The sequence below is a fragment of the Ursus americanus genome, chromosome 18 (genome assembly GCF_024610735.1).
Source record: "Ursus americanus isolate L20-20 chromosome 18, mUrsAme1.1.p, whole genome shotgun sequence".
NCBI classification, from domain to species: Eukaryota; Metazoa; Chordata; class Mammalia; order Carnivora; family Ursidae; genus Ursus; species Ursus americanus.
Genome location: NC_142144.1, coordinates 7,810,103 through 7,824,133, shown reverse-complemented (window position 1 = coordinate 7,824,133; position 14,031 = coordinate 7,810,103). Strand labels below are relative to the sequence as shown.

Genomic DNA, 14,031 nt, shown 5'->3' with positions numbered 1-14,031 from the left:
GTGCTCTTTGAATCATCTCTGTGTTCCTCCACCCCCACCCGGTGCCTTCACGAACAGTTGAACTGATAAGAAAGTGAAAAACAGGGATAAGGAAAAGGAGTCAGGGAGCGGGGCCGGACAGAGGAATAGAGAAATGCGAATGGAGGTTTGGACGAAAGGGGAGAGCCAATCCGGTGGAGGGAGACCCGGACAGGGTGACCAGTGACCGTGTCACCCCCCAGATGCGACCTATGACTCACCCTGCAGCTTGACCTCTGCGTTGGTGTGATACAGGCCTCCGTGGTGGGCCACCGTGCGGGCAGCCTCCAGGTGGGCCAGCACCACCTCCACGCCGTGCTCCGTGCTGCCCCAGGGCTCAGGGCCCTCTGCCGGGGCCGAGTCACACTCCAGCAGAGTGATGAGCGGCAGCACATGGGGAAACGTGGTGTTGCTCAGCGGCGGGCCTTCTGCAGGGAGGAAGGCAACCGCTTAGAGACTTTGGAGGCCCCACCACCCGCAGCGCTCCCGGCCAACAGGTAAGGCAGCGGGTGGATCTGCCTGAGGTCCCAGGGCTCCCGACTCCCAAGACTAGCCCCTCCAGCTGACCCTGCTGCAGCCTTGGCGCAGCCCCGAGGGCTGAGCCTGGTCCTGACCGCTGCTCTTAAGGTTGCCGAGTGCAGAAAGGGAGCCCAAAGAGATTAGCCTGGGCAGAGCTCAGTCAAGCTCTCGTCATCGTCCACACCGGGAGAGTCTTTGCCAGCCCAGACAGGGAAGGGTCACACAGCAAGGTGGGAGAGGTACCTTTGCCCTCGTTGAGGCTCTTAAGAAATGGCTTGAGCTTCTTCTCATAGAGGATGGCACCCTCTGTGTGTCGCTGCCGAAGGGTCACCCATGTCTGCTCCAGCCGGGCAATCTGGGGAGAGCAGACTGTGAGCGCCCAGCCAGGGAAGGGACCTGCATGGGCCACAGGCCACCCTGCTGAGTGGACACCCGGATGTGGGATACTAGTTATTATCATGGTCATCTTTCATGTACCAGGGACAGTGCTGGCTGCTCTTCACATTCTCCCGTGAGGCCTTGCAACAGCTCATTTTACAGATGAGGGAACTGTGGCTCAGCGAGGGGAATGACTTGCCCAAGGTCATTGCAAAATTAGGTAGCAGAGCTGGGAGCTGTGGTCACTACTGACTAGGCATGGGAGAGCAAGTGTAGAGTGTGGAGGAGGTTCGGGCTTGGAAACAGACCCGCTTTTCAATCCCAACTTCTTCAGTCTCTGACTGTGTGACCTTAGGCAAGTACTGCTGTGCCTCAATTTCTCCATAAGTAAAATGGGACAATAAAGGCACTTCACAAGATTGTTCTGAGGAATCAATGCTTATGAAGTACTGAGTGTAGCACCTAGCATATGTTAAGTGCTCGCTAATAGCCATCTTATATTCTTGAAACTCATATAATGCTCCTCACTCGTTTTGCAGGTGGGTAAACTGAGGCCCCAAGAAGGGGCAAGACTTGGTCTTGGAGCAGGTCACCGCTTAGAGAACTCAGTTCTCAACAGTTAACCCTTTCACCGATGCTGCCTAAAAGTCACCAAGTTCTTCCCTATTCGAACGTATCCCAGGGCTCCTCCAGATACCGACTTCCTGAAGCCCAGCTCGAGATGCACCCCTCCGTACCTGGGCCATATCCAGGGCGCCCATGACCGCAGCGAAGCTGAACATGTTGCCCATCGTCCCCCGAAGTTCAGCCGCCAGCTGGATGGTCTTGTGTAGAAGCGCTGCGCGCTCCTCGGCGGAGCCCGTGCAGCCCAGGATGTCCACGGCCAGCATGATGGACATGGTGTGGAACCTGTCACAGCGGCCAGGGCCAGGTCAGAGGGGAGGGGTCCTGTTACTGCTTGTGGTTGGGCGCCGAGGGGCGGAGGGCCGAGCCCAAAGTGACAGATTGGAAAGGGTCAATGAGATTAGGGGGCGCGGCCAGAGCGAGGGAAAGCAGGCTAAGGGCTTCTGATTGGTCAGTGTAAATCATGGGCGGGGCCAGAGGCTTCGGAGCGCCAGGCTGAGGGGCTTGTGATCGATCAGTGGAATTCACGCGGCAGAACAGTTTTAAGAAAGAAGAGTAGCCAGAACTGATGGGCTGGGCCACGGCTCACGGAGTGTGATTGGTCAAGAGGGTGCAAAAGATGACTCCGGAGATAGGACTCAGGCTTTGGCGAAACTAGGATTGCTTGGAGCTCGGTACCGAGCAGTTGCGATTCGTCAATGGATAGAGGGCGTAGCCGGAACCCATGGGAGCCGGGCTGAGAGACTCTGATTGGCCAACCGGCCACAGCAAAAGGGCAGGGAGGTAGTCCGGGGGATTCCCCGCGAGCTCCCGGGTGCAGGTGCTTGCCTTACCTTTCCAGCAGGTCTAGTCGTAGCTGCCGGCCATGGGGGAGGGTGAGCAGCTCCATGCCCCAGCGGACTCCCATTAGGGTCTGCATCTCCTTGGTAACGCCCAGTATCCTAGCAACCTGCAAGGACGCCCAGAGGGCTGATTAATTTCCTGTCGCGGCTGGCCCAAGCCATCTGGGAGTCAGAGAGCTTTATCTAGGAGGGCAGCCTGGCTGGGAGATGAGTTTGAATTCCAGCTCTCACCCTCTGCCATGGAGCGAATGAACCTCATTTCCCCCTCATTTCCGTGAAATGAGGGATAAGTGGGAAAATGCCCAGAGGTGTTTGATATGGGCAAAGGTGACCAGGACACCTTTGTTCCAGAAGACAAACCTGAGACCCAGGGAGGGAAAGGATTTGTCCAAGGTCACACATTGGGCCTAGAACCCAGAACTGCTGCCTTCACACCTAGCACTCTCCACAGGGCAATATATCTGCACTCTTTTCTTGCTTCCTGAGCTGAGAGGCCAGTGTGGACCTCACATAAAGTAATCAGTTCCCCTCAAACTTCAGAGGGAGAAACTGAGGTGCAGAGAGACTCTGGGTCCTTAGATAGTCGAGAATCATTCAAAGGCTCAGGCATTGACAATTTAGGAGTCCAGGTTATGAGTTTTGCTTATTTTGTCCACTAGGGGGGTGGGGGCAGGTAGTCTCGGCTTTTACATTCTCTGGAACAGCCAGGCTGACTCTCACCAGGCTCAAAAACTGCCCTCAGGGAGCTCTGGCTTTCAGCACCACCCAGTTCCAGTGCCGAACTAGAGGAAGCAAGAATATCTTGTGCTGTTGTTGTTGCTGTTTTTGTTGTTGTTGCTGTTTTTAAGAGAAAATGGAGGCCCAGAAAGGTAAAGTGATCAGCCCAGAGTCACACAGCAAGTTAGGGACAGCTATGAAGCCAGAAGCCAGACCCACTCACTATACTTGGGGAATTTAGATGCCAACTCCTCACCACCTGGACTCCTGTTCCAAAGCCACAGGACAGAGGCTCTCTCCCTGCCCCAGTGCTCTCCCAGCACCTACCAGGCAGTCAACCTTGGTGACATGCCGGGCCAGTGTCCGGGCGTCCACCTCCGCCAGCAGCTCCTTGACCTTGCGCAGGAGGCCCACCTCCAGTGGCCGATTATCCTTGGGGATCAGTAGTGACTGGAAGGTAGCTGGGTTGAAGGAAGAGGTGGCTTCCACAATGGGGGCTGTGAAGGCCCTGCCCCAGTCCCCCTCAGGTGCCCCATTCTCTGACAGTTCCTTTAGCCTCTCCCCATAGCTCCTGGCCTGCCGGCTGGAGGCCTCAGCTGCTGCCCACTCTCGGCTGCCACGGACAGGAGGCTGGAGCTGGCAGTAATGGCCAGAGTCCGGGTCACTGTAGCTGCTGAGCGATGGTGATGGGGAGGCCTTGCAGAGCGTGTGGGAGGGGCTGGCGTAAGGGCCCTTGTCCGACTCCCCAGGGGGCTTTGGGGCACTTCCGGGACACAGCTGGGGTTCACTGGAGCGGCGGGTGACAGGAGAGGCAGGCAGCGCTGTGGCTGAGGGAGCTGCAGGGGTGGCGTGGACACGGGTCACTGCAGGGAGAGAAAGGGGGAGGACTAGTTACCAGAGCTCCCCACCCCGTGAAGTTCTCCCACCCTCTTCCCAAAGGACAGGCTCCACCCACCCTATAGGGGTGATGTCCCCACCTCCCTGCACCCAGGCCAGGCCCGGCAGCCTCAGGTAAACTGACCAGGCCTCAAGGATACTCCCAAATTGCCTGGACCCCAGGAGTTTGCTCGCTCCTACCCTAAGGCCACTGCAGCCTTGGGGAACCACTGAACTACTTAGAGGAGCTTGCCGTGATTCAGGGATGCTAATAAGCACTTGCTGGAGTTCATTGTGTGGAATTATTTCTCAATGAATTAGCAATGATTTATTGAGTACACATGTGCCAGGAGCTGGCAACATGCTGGCCATATGCTGGTCAACGGCAGTGAAACCATCACCCAAAATGAGAGGTGATGTATATTGAGCTCTTCCTGCCTGTGAGATCCTTCTTTGTACCTTAGCCCATTTAACCCTAACATCCTGGGAAGTAAGTACTTCCACGATCCTCATTCTACAAGGAGAAAACTGAGGCTCAGAGAGGTCAACTGCCCTGCCTGAGGTCACTACCCAGCACGTGGGAGAGCTGGGCTTGAAATCCTCAGTCCTGGATACTTCGCTCTGCCATGTTGCTCAGAAAAAGTCTGATAAATCATTTGGGGCAAGGAATTTTAACTTTTACATTTGGGGGAATTGGTTCGAAGGCAAATTTGTAGTTATGACAGGTTGGCCAGCCTGTGTTTAGGGAAAAATGTGTGACAACCCGTAGAGACACTATCAGTAGTTCCGCTGTCTGGTTTTTAGTGTGAATTTTTGCAGGGCATCCCTCTCAGTAAAGAGGTAGAAACACACGTAACCACACACTGTAACAGAAGTCATCAAAGACAAACAGAGCACGTGTGCACACACAAGGTCACTCCCACCAGCTTCCCCCCACGGGCCCCTTCCCCTCCATTGGCCATACCAGTACTGTAGGCGGGGGAGCTGGGACTCTCGGAGATGGGTGACATGGGCGAGTGCAGGTCCGGGATCTGGTCCATGCTGAGGGCACAGTTGCGTATAGATTCCCGGGGGTGGGGCAATGAGGTGCTGTGGAGCAGATACCTTCATGAGCACAGAGCCCAGAGGGCAGGGTCCTCAGCTGGCCTTAGGACCCCCACCTCTGCCTCCATCCTAGACTGACTGAACGTCAGAGGCAGAAAAGGCTTGGAGAGTGTAGTACTAACTGGCAAATGTAAGACTGAAGCCCAGAGCGGGGAGTGTTTGTATAGTCCACTACCCACACAACCGCTCTCTTCCCTGAGAACGTTGCCTCCAACTTAGAGAACTGCCTGGGAAGCAGGCCTAGCAGAAAGGATGGGGAGCCTGAGGGAACCAGGCCCACCAGGCTGGCATCTCCTCACTGCTCCTACATTCTGAGGAGCGCCAGATCCTGGCACCATTATGAGCACTGGTTCTAAACCACAGGCAAAGGAGCTACTGCCCACGGAGACTCCAACCAGCAATTCCTTGGCTGATAGCACCCAGCCCAGGCCTAGGGAGATGGGACCTATCCAAGTGCTGGTGGCACAGGATGGCGGGTCTCTTTGCAAACAACCAGGGAGGCCATAGAAATGAGGGGTACAGACTTTGGAGTTGCAGACATAGTTTGAATCTCAGTCCTCCCACTCTTCAGCAAGCGGCTTCCCCTCTCTACACCTATTCCCTCATCTGTAAAGTGGGGTGTGCACAGGAGCCAGCTCCCAGAAGGACATGGGAGTTGATGAGCTTGGGCAGACAGCCCTCCGCACAGGGCCGGGTGCACACTAGAGCCTCAGGAATGAGTCCCTGCTGTGGCTTTGCCTGGCCTCGTCTCACCCAGCCCCAGAGGCAAACTGGGTGTCATCAAAGTGTTGCTGGCAATGTCCCATCCCCTTGCAAAGCCCTCTGCTCTGATGCCCGCCTTGGCCTACCTACGTGGGTCGGGAAGGAGAGCAGCAGGGACAGGACAGCACCCAGGGGTCCCCTAGGCTGGGGGGTATCTGAGAGAGGGCCCTTTATGGGTAGGAACATGGTCATGAGAGGGGAGCGTCAGGGCCCAGGTAGCCGACTGGGTGTGGCTGGGGGCCTGGCTGTCTGCAGACCCTGCACTCAGCCCCTCCTCCTCCTCATTCCTCCCAGGTCAGAGGGGCTGGGCCTCCCACTCCTCACCAGCACTCTGATGACGGATACCCCCACTTGCCAAACGGGGAGACTGAGGCCTAGCGAGGGGTCCCCGCTTACCTGGTGGGGCAGCCATCGCTGCGGGTGACCTTGTCAGCGGTGAGCCCATCAGTCATGGTGACGCTGCGCCGCTTCATGTGGCTGCCCTTGGGGCCCGAGGGGCTGGCGGGGCTGGCAGCCTTGCCACTGCCCTGGCCCAGGCCGTAGCAGGCCTCCAGGTAGCGCAGCGGAAAGGTGCGGTTGACAGGGCAGTAGATGATGGCCCCGCTCTGCTCTGACACGGCCTTGCGGCTGCCCACGTGGTACCGCACAAGGGCGGGCACGTGGTCGAAGCTCTCCTGCTCGAACAGGTACTGGATGTGGGTGTAGCTCTCCCCGGCCTTCACCACCACCTTGTTGATTTTGAAGTGCAAGGCCTGGTTGCGCCAGCGGCACGTGAGCACATAGTCCCCCAGGCTGGTGAGAGAGTCCCGGATGAGGAAGTCGCCGTTGCGCTGCACCAGGGTCTCCGATACCTGCGGGAGGCAGTGATCAGGCTGGAGCAGGGCCGGGGCAGGGGAGGGTCAGACCCGGGATCTGGGGTACACAGGGAACAGAGATATCTAAAGCTTAGGAAGGGGGACACAGTGACCCAGATGTGGAGGCGGCAATTCAGCCATAGGCCCTGGGTCAGGTGCACAGAGGCTCGGGAATGGGAGGACACGACACCCTGGAATGTAAGGCACAGGGACACAGAGTCTGGGAGAGCTGGGGGCCGCCATAATCTGAAACTCAGCTCTCAGACCTGCTCCTTCTCAGGAGCAGAATGAATTCAGAGTGAATTCCCAGTCTTCGTTCCTTCAAATACCCAGTGCTCTCCCAGGACTCTGGGCCTTTGTACCTTCAGGCTGCCCTCTCTGCCTGGAACATCCTTCCCACCCTGCCCACTTGGTGAACTCCTGTCCATCTCTCACTGGCCTCTGTGCTCAGCACCCCCTCCTCAGGGCCGGCCCTCACTCCCTGATGGATGCTCTGTTCCTGCCCTTCTTCCACTGGGCTCTGACTGGACTACTGACCCTCCGGGGGAGCCATCACCAATTTTCTCTCCACATTCTTGGTCCCAGCACAGGGCCTGGCAGAGTCGATGCTTGACAAAGATCCATAGCATGAATGAAAGAGGGAACAGGTGACTATCAGCCCATCTGGGCCTCGGCACAGAAACTCAATTTTGCCAAAACTGAGAATCCTAGGCCCTGACACTCACTAACCAAACACACAAGAGGCCAATGTATAGACTCATGGAAAAAAACAGTTAAAAATAATAGTAATAATAATAGCAATAACAACACTAATAATAACATTGAGCCCGCCACGTGTCAGACATCAAGTTAAGCACTTTATAGGCATTGTTTCACTTATTCTCACAGCAACCCTTTAAGGCAGGTACTATCATTACCATCCATCTCATAGAAGAAGAAACTGAGGCTCAGAGAGGTGAAGTGACTGTGCAAGGTCACACAGTCAGTAAATGACAGAGTTAGACCTCATTGCAGTCCACTCGGACTGAATCCACCAAGCAGTGGGTCAGAGCCTCTTTGGGAGGGCCTGGCCGAGGTGGTGGGTGGAAACGTCTAGGGCTGAGGTCCTGCCCAGGGCCCACTCACCTCACGGGGAATGCGGCCGTGGTACCAGGCATGGCTGCGGAGATCTGTGCTGCTGAGTTTGAGTTCCTCCTCCAACTCCTTGTGCAGTTTCTCAGGAGAGGAGTCCAGGATGTACTTCTCCTTGGAGAACTGGGAAGGAGACAGCAAAGAGTTGGCATCTGGTCCCAAGCCTTCTCCCTTCTTCTCTCCCAACCCCTCCCCACCCCAGGTGAGTTGCTTCCATCCCAGGACCCTGGGAAAATTTAGGCACAGGTGCCAGAAATGTCCTCACCCGTGAGTCCCCACCCCAGCAGGAGTAAGGAAATCTCAGTTAGTCCTACTGTGTACCAGGCCCTGTGCTATGCGCCAGGAGTAAATGAGACAGTAAACAAAACAGGCCCTGTCCTCAAGGAAGCTTGTAGTCTAGGCAGGGGAAGGGAAAGAGAAAGGAACATTTGAGCAGAATAAGGTCAGCACCACGGTACTGGACAGCGGCACAGAGCCGGGTTGCTTTTAGAAGACAGAAGATAAAATGGAAGTCAAGTGGAGTGGTCCAGGAAGCCTTCCTGGAGGGAACAGTAACAACAAAACACTCACTCTGCACCAAAAAGATCAAACTGATCTTGCGCTGGGGAGAGGCAGGATTTCTACAGGTGGATCTGGGAGGTAAGGCCGCAGGTACCCAGGCAAAGGCAAGGACAAAAACATAAGGCTGGATGGATGAGGATACATTCTGGGATGCTGAATTATACAGTGGAAGGGTGGAGGAGGCAGCTATAAACAGGGAATCAGAGGCCCCCACACAGACACTTCTGCTGTCCCTTACAATTCCCAAGGCCCTTTCCTCCTTGCCATCTCAAGCAATCCTGGCCAGATGGCAAATCTGTGGCCAAGCAGGGAAGCCAAAGGTCACTCAATGAAGATAATGCCCAGGACTCCCCCCTTCCACCTGCCCAAGGGGGAGACTCCTGGTTTCCTGGTTACCATGGCCCTGGGTTGGATATCTAAGAGCAGAGGGAGGGGAGTTCCCGTTGCCAGGTGCAGCCCCACCACAAAGCCCAGCCCAATCCTGGCTGTGCCCTTTGAGTTCTCTGGGCCTTAGTCTCCTCCTCTGTAAAATGGGTATAATGATAGAACCTGCCTCATTGGGTTGCAAGGATGAAAGGAGACAATACTCCAGGGTACTGTGACTAGCCCATAGATGTCCTCGTCACTGTGAGGACATGCGACATTGCTTCCTCTCCCATTCCCCAACTCCAGGCCCCAAAGATGGCTGTTCTAGGACAGGTAGATCTGGCCCCAAACTGGCCAGACAGCAAGACAGATGAAAGAGGGCCTAGAGGGCCTGGCTTCAGTGCAGGTGACAATCACTTTCCAGGACCCCCTACTCACCAGGGCCCGAGGGTCCTCTAATTCACTCCCTGCTTTTTCAGACCTTCCAAAGATCTCAGAGCCTAACACTGCAAGCTCCATTCCCCACACCTCTGCTCCCACACTGCCTCAGTTTACCCCAATCCACACTGCTCCCAAGACACCCTGATCCCCAGCTTCAGTGATATCTATAGTCTCTGACTTCATTATTTCAATGATGACTAAGCCCCCACTTTGGGACAGGTCCTGTGCCAGGGGCTGAGGCCCCAAGGTCATCAAGGCAGGTGATCTCAGAGAGCCACGCAGACACTGACAAGCAATTCCAGTTTTCTGAATGTTCAGAGATACACAGAAAGCTCTGGGAGCAGCTAAGAGTGTCCTTCCTCATCTAGTCAGAGTCGAGTCCCAGAAGAGGTGATGTTTCCACGGAGGCCTGCAGAAGGACTGGATGAGCCCAGTAAAAGCATCAGGACAGGGACAGATAGGCAAACAGGTGGGCAGGGAAGAGTTTCTGGGAAGACAGTGGCAGAGTCAGGGCCCTGACTAGGCAGAGCCAAGGTCTTGGGGTGGGGGGGGGCTTCAAAGGGGCAGAGGATGATGGGCGCAGGTGGAGCGGGGCTGTCAGGCTGCTGTGGGGAGCTGGGGTTTACCCAGAGGCCACAGCAGAGCCACAGAGGGTTTTTCAAGATTCAGTCTGCTGTGTGGAGAGTGGCTTAGTGCTTTCCAGGCACTGGCAGGGAAGGGCGGGGCACGGGGGTGGGGACTGGGAAAAGAGTATTTAAGTAGCCATTGATCAGGACGGGGAGGAGGGTGGAGGGGTCAGAGAGGATTTCAGATGGAGATCTGGGAGGACAATGAGACACTCTCTGAGGTGGGCAAAGCTGGAGCAGAGCAGCTTGGTGATGGGCCCACAAAACTTGGGGCTTTGAGGGGCCTGTAGGGCTCTGGGGACAGATGGTGGGGGTCAGCGATGGTACAGGTGCTCAGGAAAAGACAGGTCCTGGGGATGGGGCTTCTGTACGCCCTCTACCCAGGGTAGAAACTGATACCCCTGAAGGGTAGGAAGGCCGAGGGCTGACTGAAATGGAGGTATCCTCATATATCTACACTTCTGTATGGAGTTCCCTATTCTTTAGGGTCCTTGGCCTCCCTCCCTATACCACACCACACCCTGGGGATGGAAGACTGGAAGTCACAAAGGAGAGAATACCAGTACCCCAGGTTTCTGGGGTTCTTCTCCTTGACAAAAAAGCATGTAATTGAGAACTCACCCCAGTTCCACGGCTGGAGCAAGATAGACATGAGGCAAAGAAGGGGAGTGGGCTATGAGGTAAAGAACCTGGCCACAAGACTCTGCCTACCACTGTGTGACCTTGAGTTAGTCATTTTCCCTCTCTGAGCCTGGGTAGCCTCATCTGTAAACGGGGCGGGGAGTGGGGAGACTGGACTCCACTTTTCCAGCCATAATCAATGGTCACAGGGAGATCTGGGGGAACCAACTTGGTCCTCCCACACACCCAGGGTTGGGGAACCCTAGGGTCCTGTGCCCTCCTCCTCCTCACTCTCGACTAGGGGGTCCCCAGCTCCCAAGACTGGGAGGCGGGGAGGGGGTGGGAGTTGCGGGCTGGGGCGCGAATGCAGCATCCTTGCGCTCGGCGCACCGCTATTGGCCAGAGATGATCTCACCGCCTCCCCGCCTGCGCGCGCCTGATTGGCCGGTGCGGGGATGCTGCGCTCCGCTGCCGGCGGGGCCGTCATTCAGGCGGGCTCGGAGCGTGTGTGTGAGCCCGGGGGAGCGCAGAGGTGACGCGCCCGGCGTCCCCCAGGGGGCTCCGGAGGCAAAAGCGCAGAGATCCCCGGTCAGGGTCTTAACCCCTAACCCCCAGCCCGCGCCCAGCAAGCCCCCTCCAGCTTCCTACGGTCTGGCAACCCCAAGCAAGGCCATCCCCAGATGATGCTCCGCAGAGGCGGGGTCCAGGTCCTCCCCTCCACCCCCTTCCGTTTAACCCCTTCACCGCCGCGGCGCCTATCCGCACTGCCCGGCCGGCTGGGCTGGGAGTCCCGCGCCCCGAGCCTGCCCCAGCCCACCTAGAGGGCGGGAGAGTGGCGGGCGCTCTGGCCCTAGCCCCGGGACCCGCAGCACCCGTTCAGCTTCCCGCCCCTCACTCAGCCTTCGGACCCCAGCCCGGAGCTCCCGGTACAATGGGGAGCTAGGCTGCCCGGGTCAGCCGCAGGGGCCGGAGCGCACGCCGGAGTACCGGCAGGACGCCGGGGACCGCAGCTCCCAGGACCCAGTACCCCAGCTCAGCTCCGCCTGCGGAGGAGGCAGGACCGAAACGGCAGCCCCTCAGCCTCGAGTCCCGAGAGCGGCAGCCTGGACCCTCACCCTGCGGAGCGGCCGGTCGCCCAGAGGTGAGGCTGGGGCGACCCCGCCCCCTCCCGCAGCCCCTGCCCCTGCCCCTGCCCCGCCAGACCCTGCGAGGCGCCACCCCGGCTGCGGCTCCCGGTCGCCGGGCCCGGGGCGGAGCGGCCGGAGTCCCAGCCCGGAGCGCTTGGCGGGGCCGAGCCGCCCCCTCACCTGCACCTGCACGAAAGAGCCGCGGTAGAAGCAGCAGGCGGCGGCCGATAGGGCACTCCACAGGCTGCACCGCTCGGTCATGGTGGGGCCGGGCGTCCGGTGCCGGGCCGGTGCGGGGGGCGGCGGCCGGCGGGGCAGGGGCGCGGGGGACCGACCGGGCTGGGCACCGGCTGCGCGTGCCTCTCAGCGGCGCGATTACCTCATCGCCTTAGCGGGGGAGGAGCGGGGAGGCGGGGCGGGGAGACCCCACCCTCCAGCCGGTCAGGGGAGGGGAGGGGGCCATTGTTCCTCCCTCCGCCCGCCCCCGCTCCCCGCCCCTCGCCCCCTGCGCTCCAGCCCCGCAGGGCTGCCTGGAGTCGGGGAAGCGGAGCAGAGGACCGTCTAGGGGGGCGGTCGCGGGGGGTGGGGGGCAGAGGGATAGGGTGGGGATGTCTGGGCCCGGGAGGGGGGTTTCCTGGCTCCCCCGATTCACCGTACCCTTCACTGACCCGGAGCAGGCAAAGACTTTGAATTAAATCATATCTAAAGCTGGAAAAAGCCCTGTATGCATTTGACCAAATCCTTTGTGCCCTCAGGAAATCTCTCAGAGCCCAGGATTTGTCACCTGAATCAGGGACTCGATCGAGAATTGCGGGAGGCTAGACTGACAGACTCTGGGGGTGCAAAGAGTCAGTAAGGCTCAATGCTTAGGACACCAACGTGGGTTCAGCTAGCCCGGTCCCCACCTCCACCCCAACAGCCCCTTCTCTTGGAGCCTGGATTCACTCCTCTGGAAAACATACCTGTGCTGACCTAACAGAACCCTTCTGAGCCTTGGCTGAGTCTGATGCACATTAAGTTGCCGAGCATAAAGTAAGTGCTCAATAAATGCATGTTATTATCGCCAATTGTCTTACAGTCTGGACTTTTTGTCCTAGAATTAAGGGGGAGCCGTCACTGACTCTGCATCAGTCAGGCCTAGGGTACAAATCCTTTTGACCGGCTGTGTGATGTTAGGGAGATGAGTTCACCTCTCTGGGCCTCAGTTGTTCCATTGTTTTCCACAAATACACCTGAAGCTCTGAGCATGGAGTGTGGAATTTTATGGTCTTCGAACTTCAGAATCCTTGACTTGGAATCAAATTATTCACACTGTGGTCTGAGAACCCTGGAGTTCTGGAAGCTAGTACCTCTGGGCAGGAATGGATTGTTGGTAACAGACTATTGATTCTACCACCGTCTGAGGCTTGAAGCTAAAACTAATGTTCTTTTGACTTCATCCTTTAATTAGTTCCAGTGAACAGGTATTATTTCTTTTATAGTATTTTAAAGTATATTTTTAGCCCCATAAACTAAAGGAAAAATACAAAGCTAATAATCCTCACAGGGATCTTACTACCACCAGTGATGGAGATCTCACTACCTTGCTAGGTATCTGAAAACTGCAGGGTGCTAAAATGTATGTCCCCTGTGTCTACCCACTGGCTTTGGTGCCGGTTCTCCCTGAGCCCTCTGTCCCCCTGTGGTTAAGGGCTGAAGAGCCAGGGCCCAGATTCCAGGAGCAGCTCAACTTGTCACAGCCCTGGGCTGCACTTCCCTGGGCTCACTCGGCTTGCTTTCTGACCTTGCCCACACTTGCCTCTGCTTGGACCACTCTACTGTCTATCTCTGCTTGTCTTTGCTCCTTTTCAGCTTTTCCTTTGGGGACAGGATGTTGGTGAATGTTCCTGGTCAACTGTAATGGCTTGGTTTCAATGTCTCCTCCTCCAGAAAGCCTTCCTTGATCTCCCCCTCCCCATAGTCCAAGCTGAAAGTCATCCTCTACCTGCTGAGCTCCAATGGCTTCCTATCTGAGGCTTCTGATGACAGCAAGGGGCAGATATCCGAGCACTTCCCATGCTGCCTCATGGCTAGTCACTTACACAGGGCTTTATAGGCAGTATCTCGGGGGATGGAATGTCCACAGGGTCAGGAGCCGGGCCAGCCGGCTCTATTCCAGGCCCAGCAACCCTACTTATAAGCATGGACTCATTGAGCCCATAGCAACCCTAGTTGGGAAGAGCCACTGCTACCCCATTTCATATAGGTGAACACTGAGGCTCAGGGAAGTGACCCACATACCCAAAGTCACGTAGCAAGTAAGTGGCAGATCTGGGACTAAATCTGCTGGATTACAAAACACGAGGCCACACCACCATGTGATTCTCTCCTGGTCCCCACGTGAACCAGGAGCCCTTCGAACACGAGACCTGATGCTCCCAGCCCTCTGCTGTCCCTGCCATACTCAGCAGGGAGGCTGGCTCTG

The 14,031-nt window shown here is 57.1% G+C and overlaps 1 protein-coding gene across 5 annotated transcripts in view; it reads right to left on the bottom strand.

Moving 5' to 3' along the window:
* Positions 1 to 14,031, bottom strand: part of SH2D3C (SH2 domain containing 3C) — a 28,696-nt gene that overhangs the window by 1,291 nt on the left and 13,374 nt on the right. For 4 of the 5 annotated variants that reach the window (XM_045771136.2, XM_045771138.2, XM_045771139.2 and 1 more), the window contains 8 exons: positions 7,820 to 7,948; positions 6,237 to 6,691; positions 4,939 to 5,063; positions 3,426 to 3,961; positions 2,373 to 2,488; positions 1,653 to 1,824; positions 781 to 892; positions 240 to 446 (listed from right to left, as the gene is read on the bottom strand). In XM_045771136.2, coding sequence (XP_045627092.1) covers positions 240 to 446; positions 781 to 892; positions 1,653 to 1,824; positions 2,373 to 2,488; positions 3,426 to 3,961; positions 4,939 to 5,063; positions 6,237 to 6,691; positions 7,820 to 7,948 — 1,852 coding nt within the window. Of the gene's footprint in view, positions 1 to 239; positions 447 to 780; positions 893 to 1,652; positions 1,825 to 2,372; positions 2,489 to 3,425; positions 3,962 to 4,938; positions 5,064 to 6,236; positions 6,692 to 7,819; positions 7,949 to 11,747; positions 11,844 to 14,031 lie in introns of those variants that run through there. The other variant, XM_045771140.2, reaches the window with a different exon arrangement.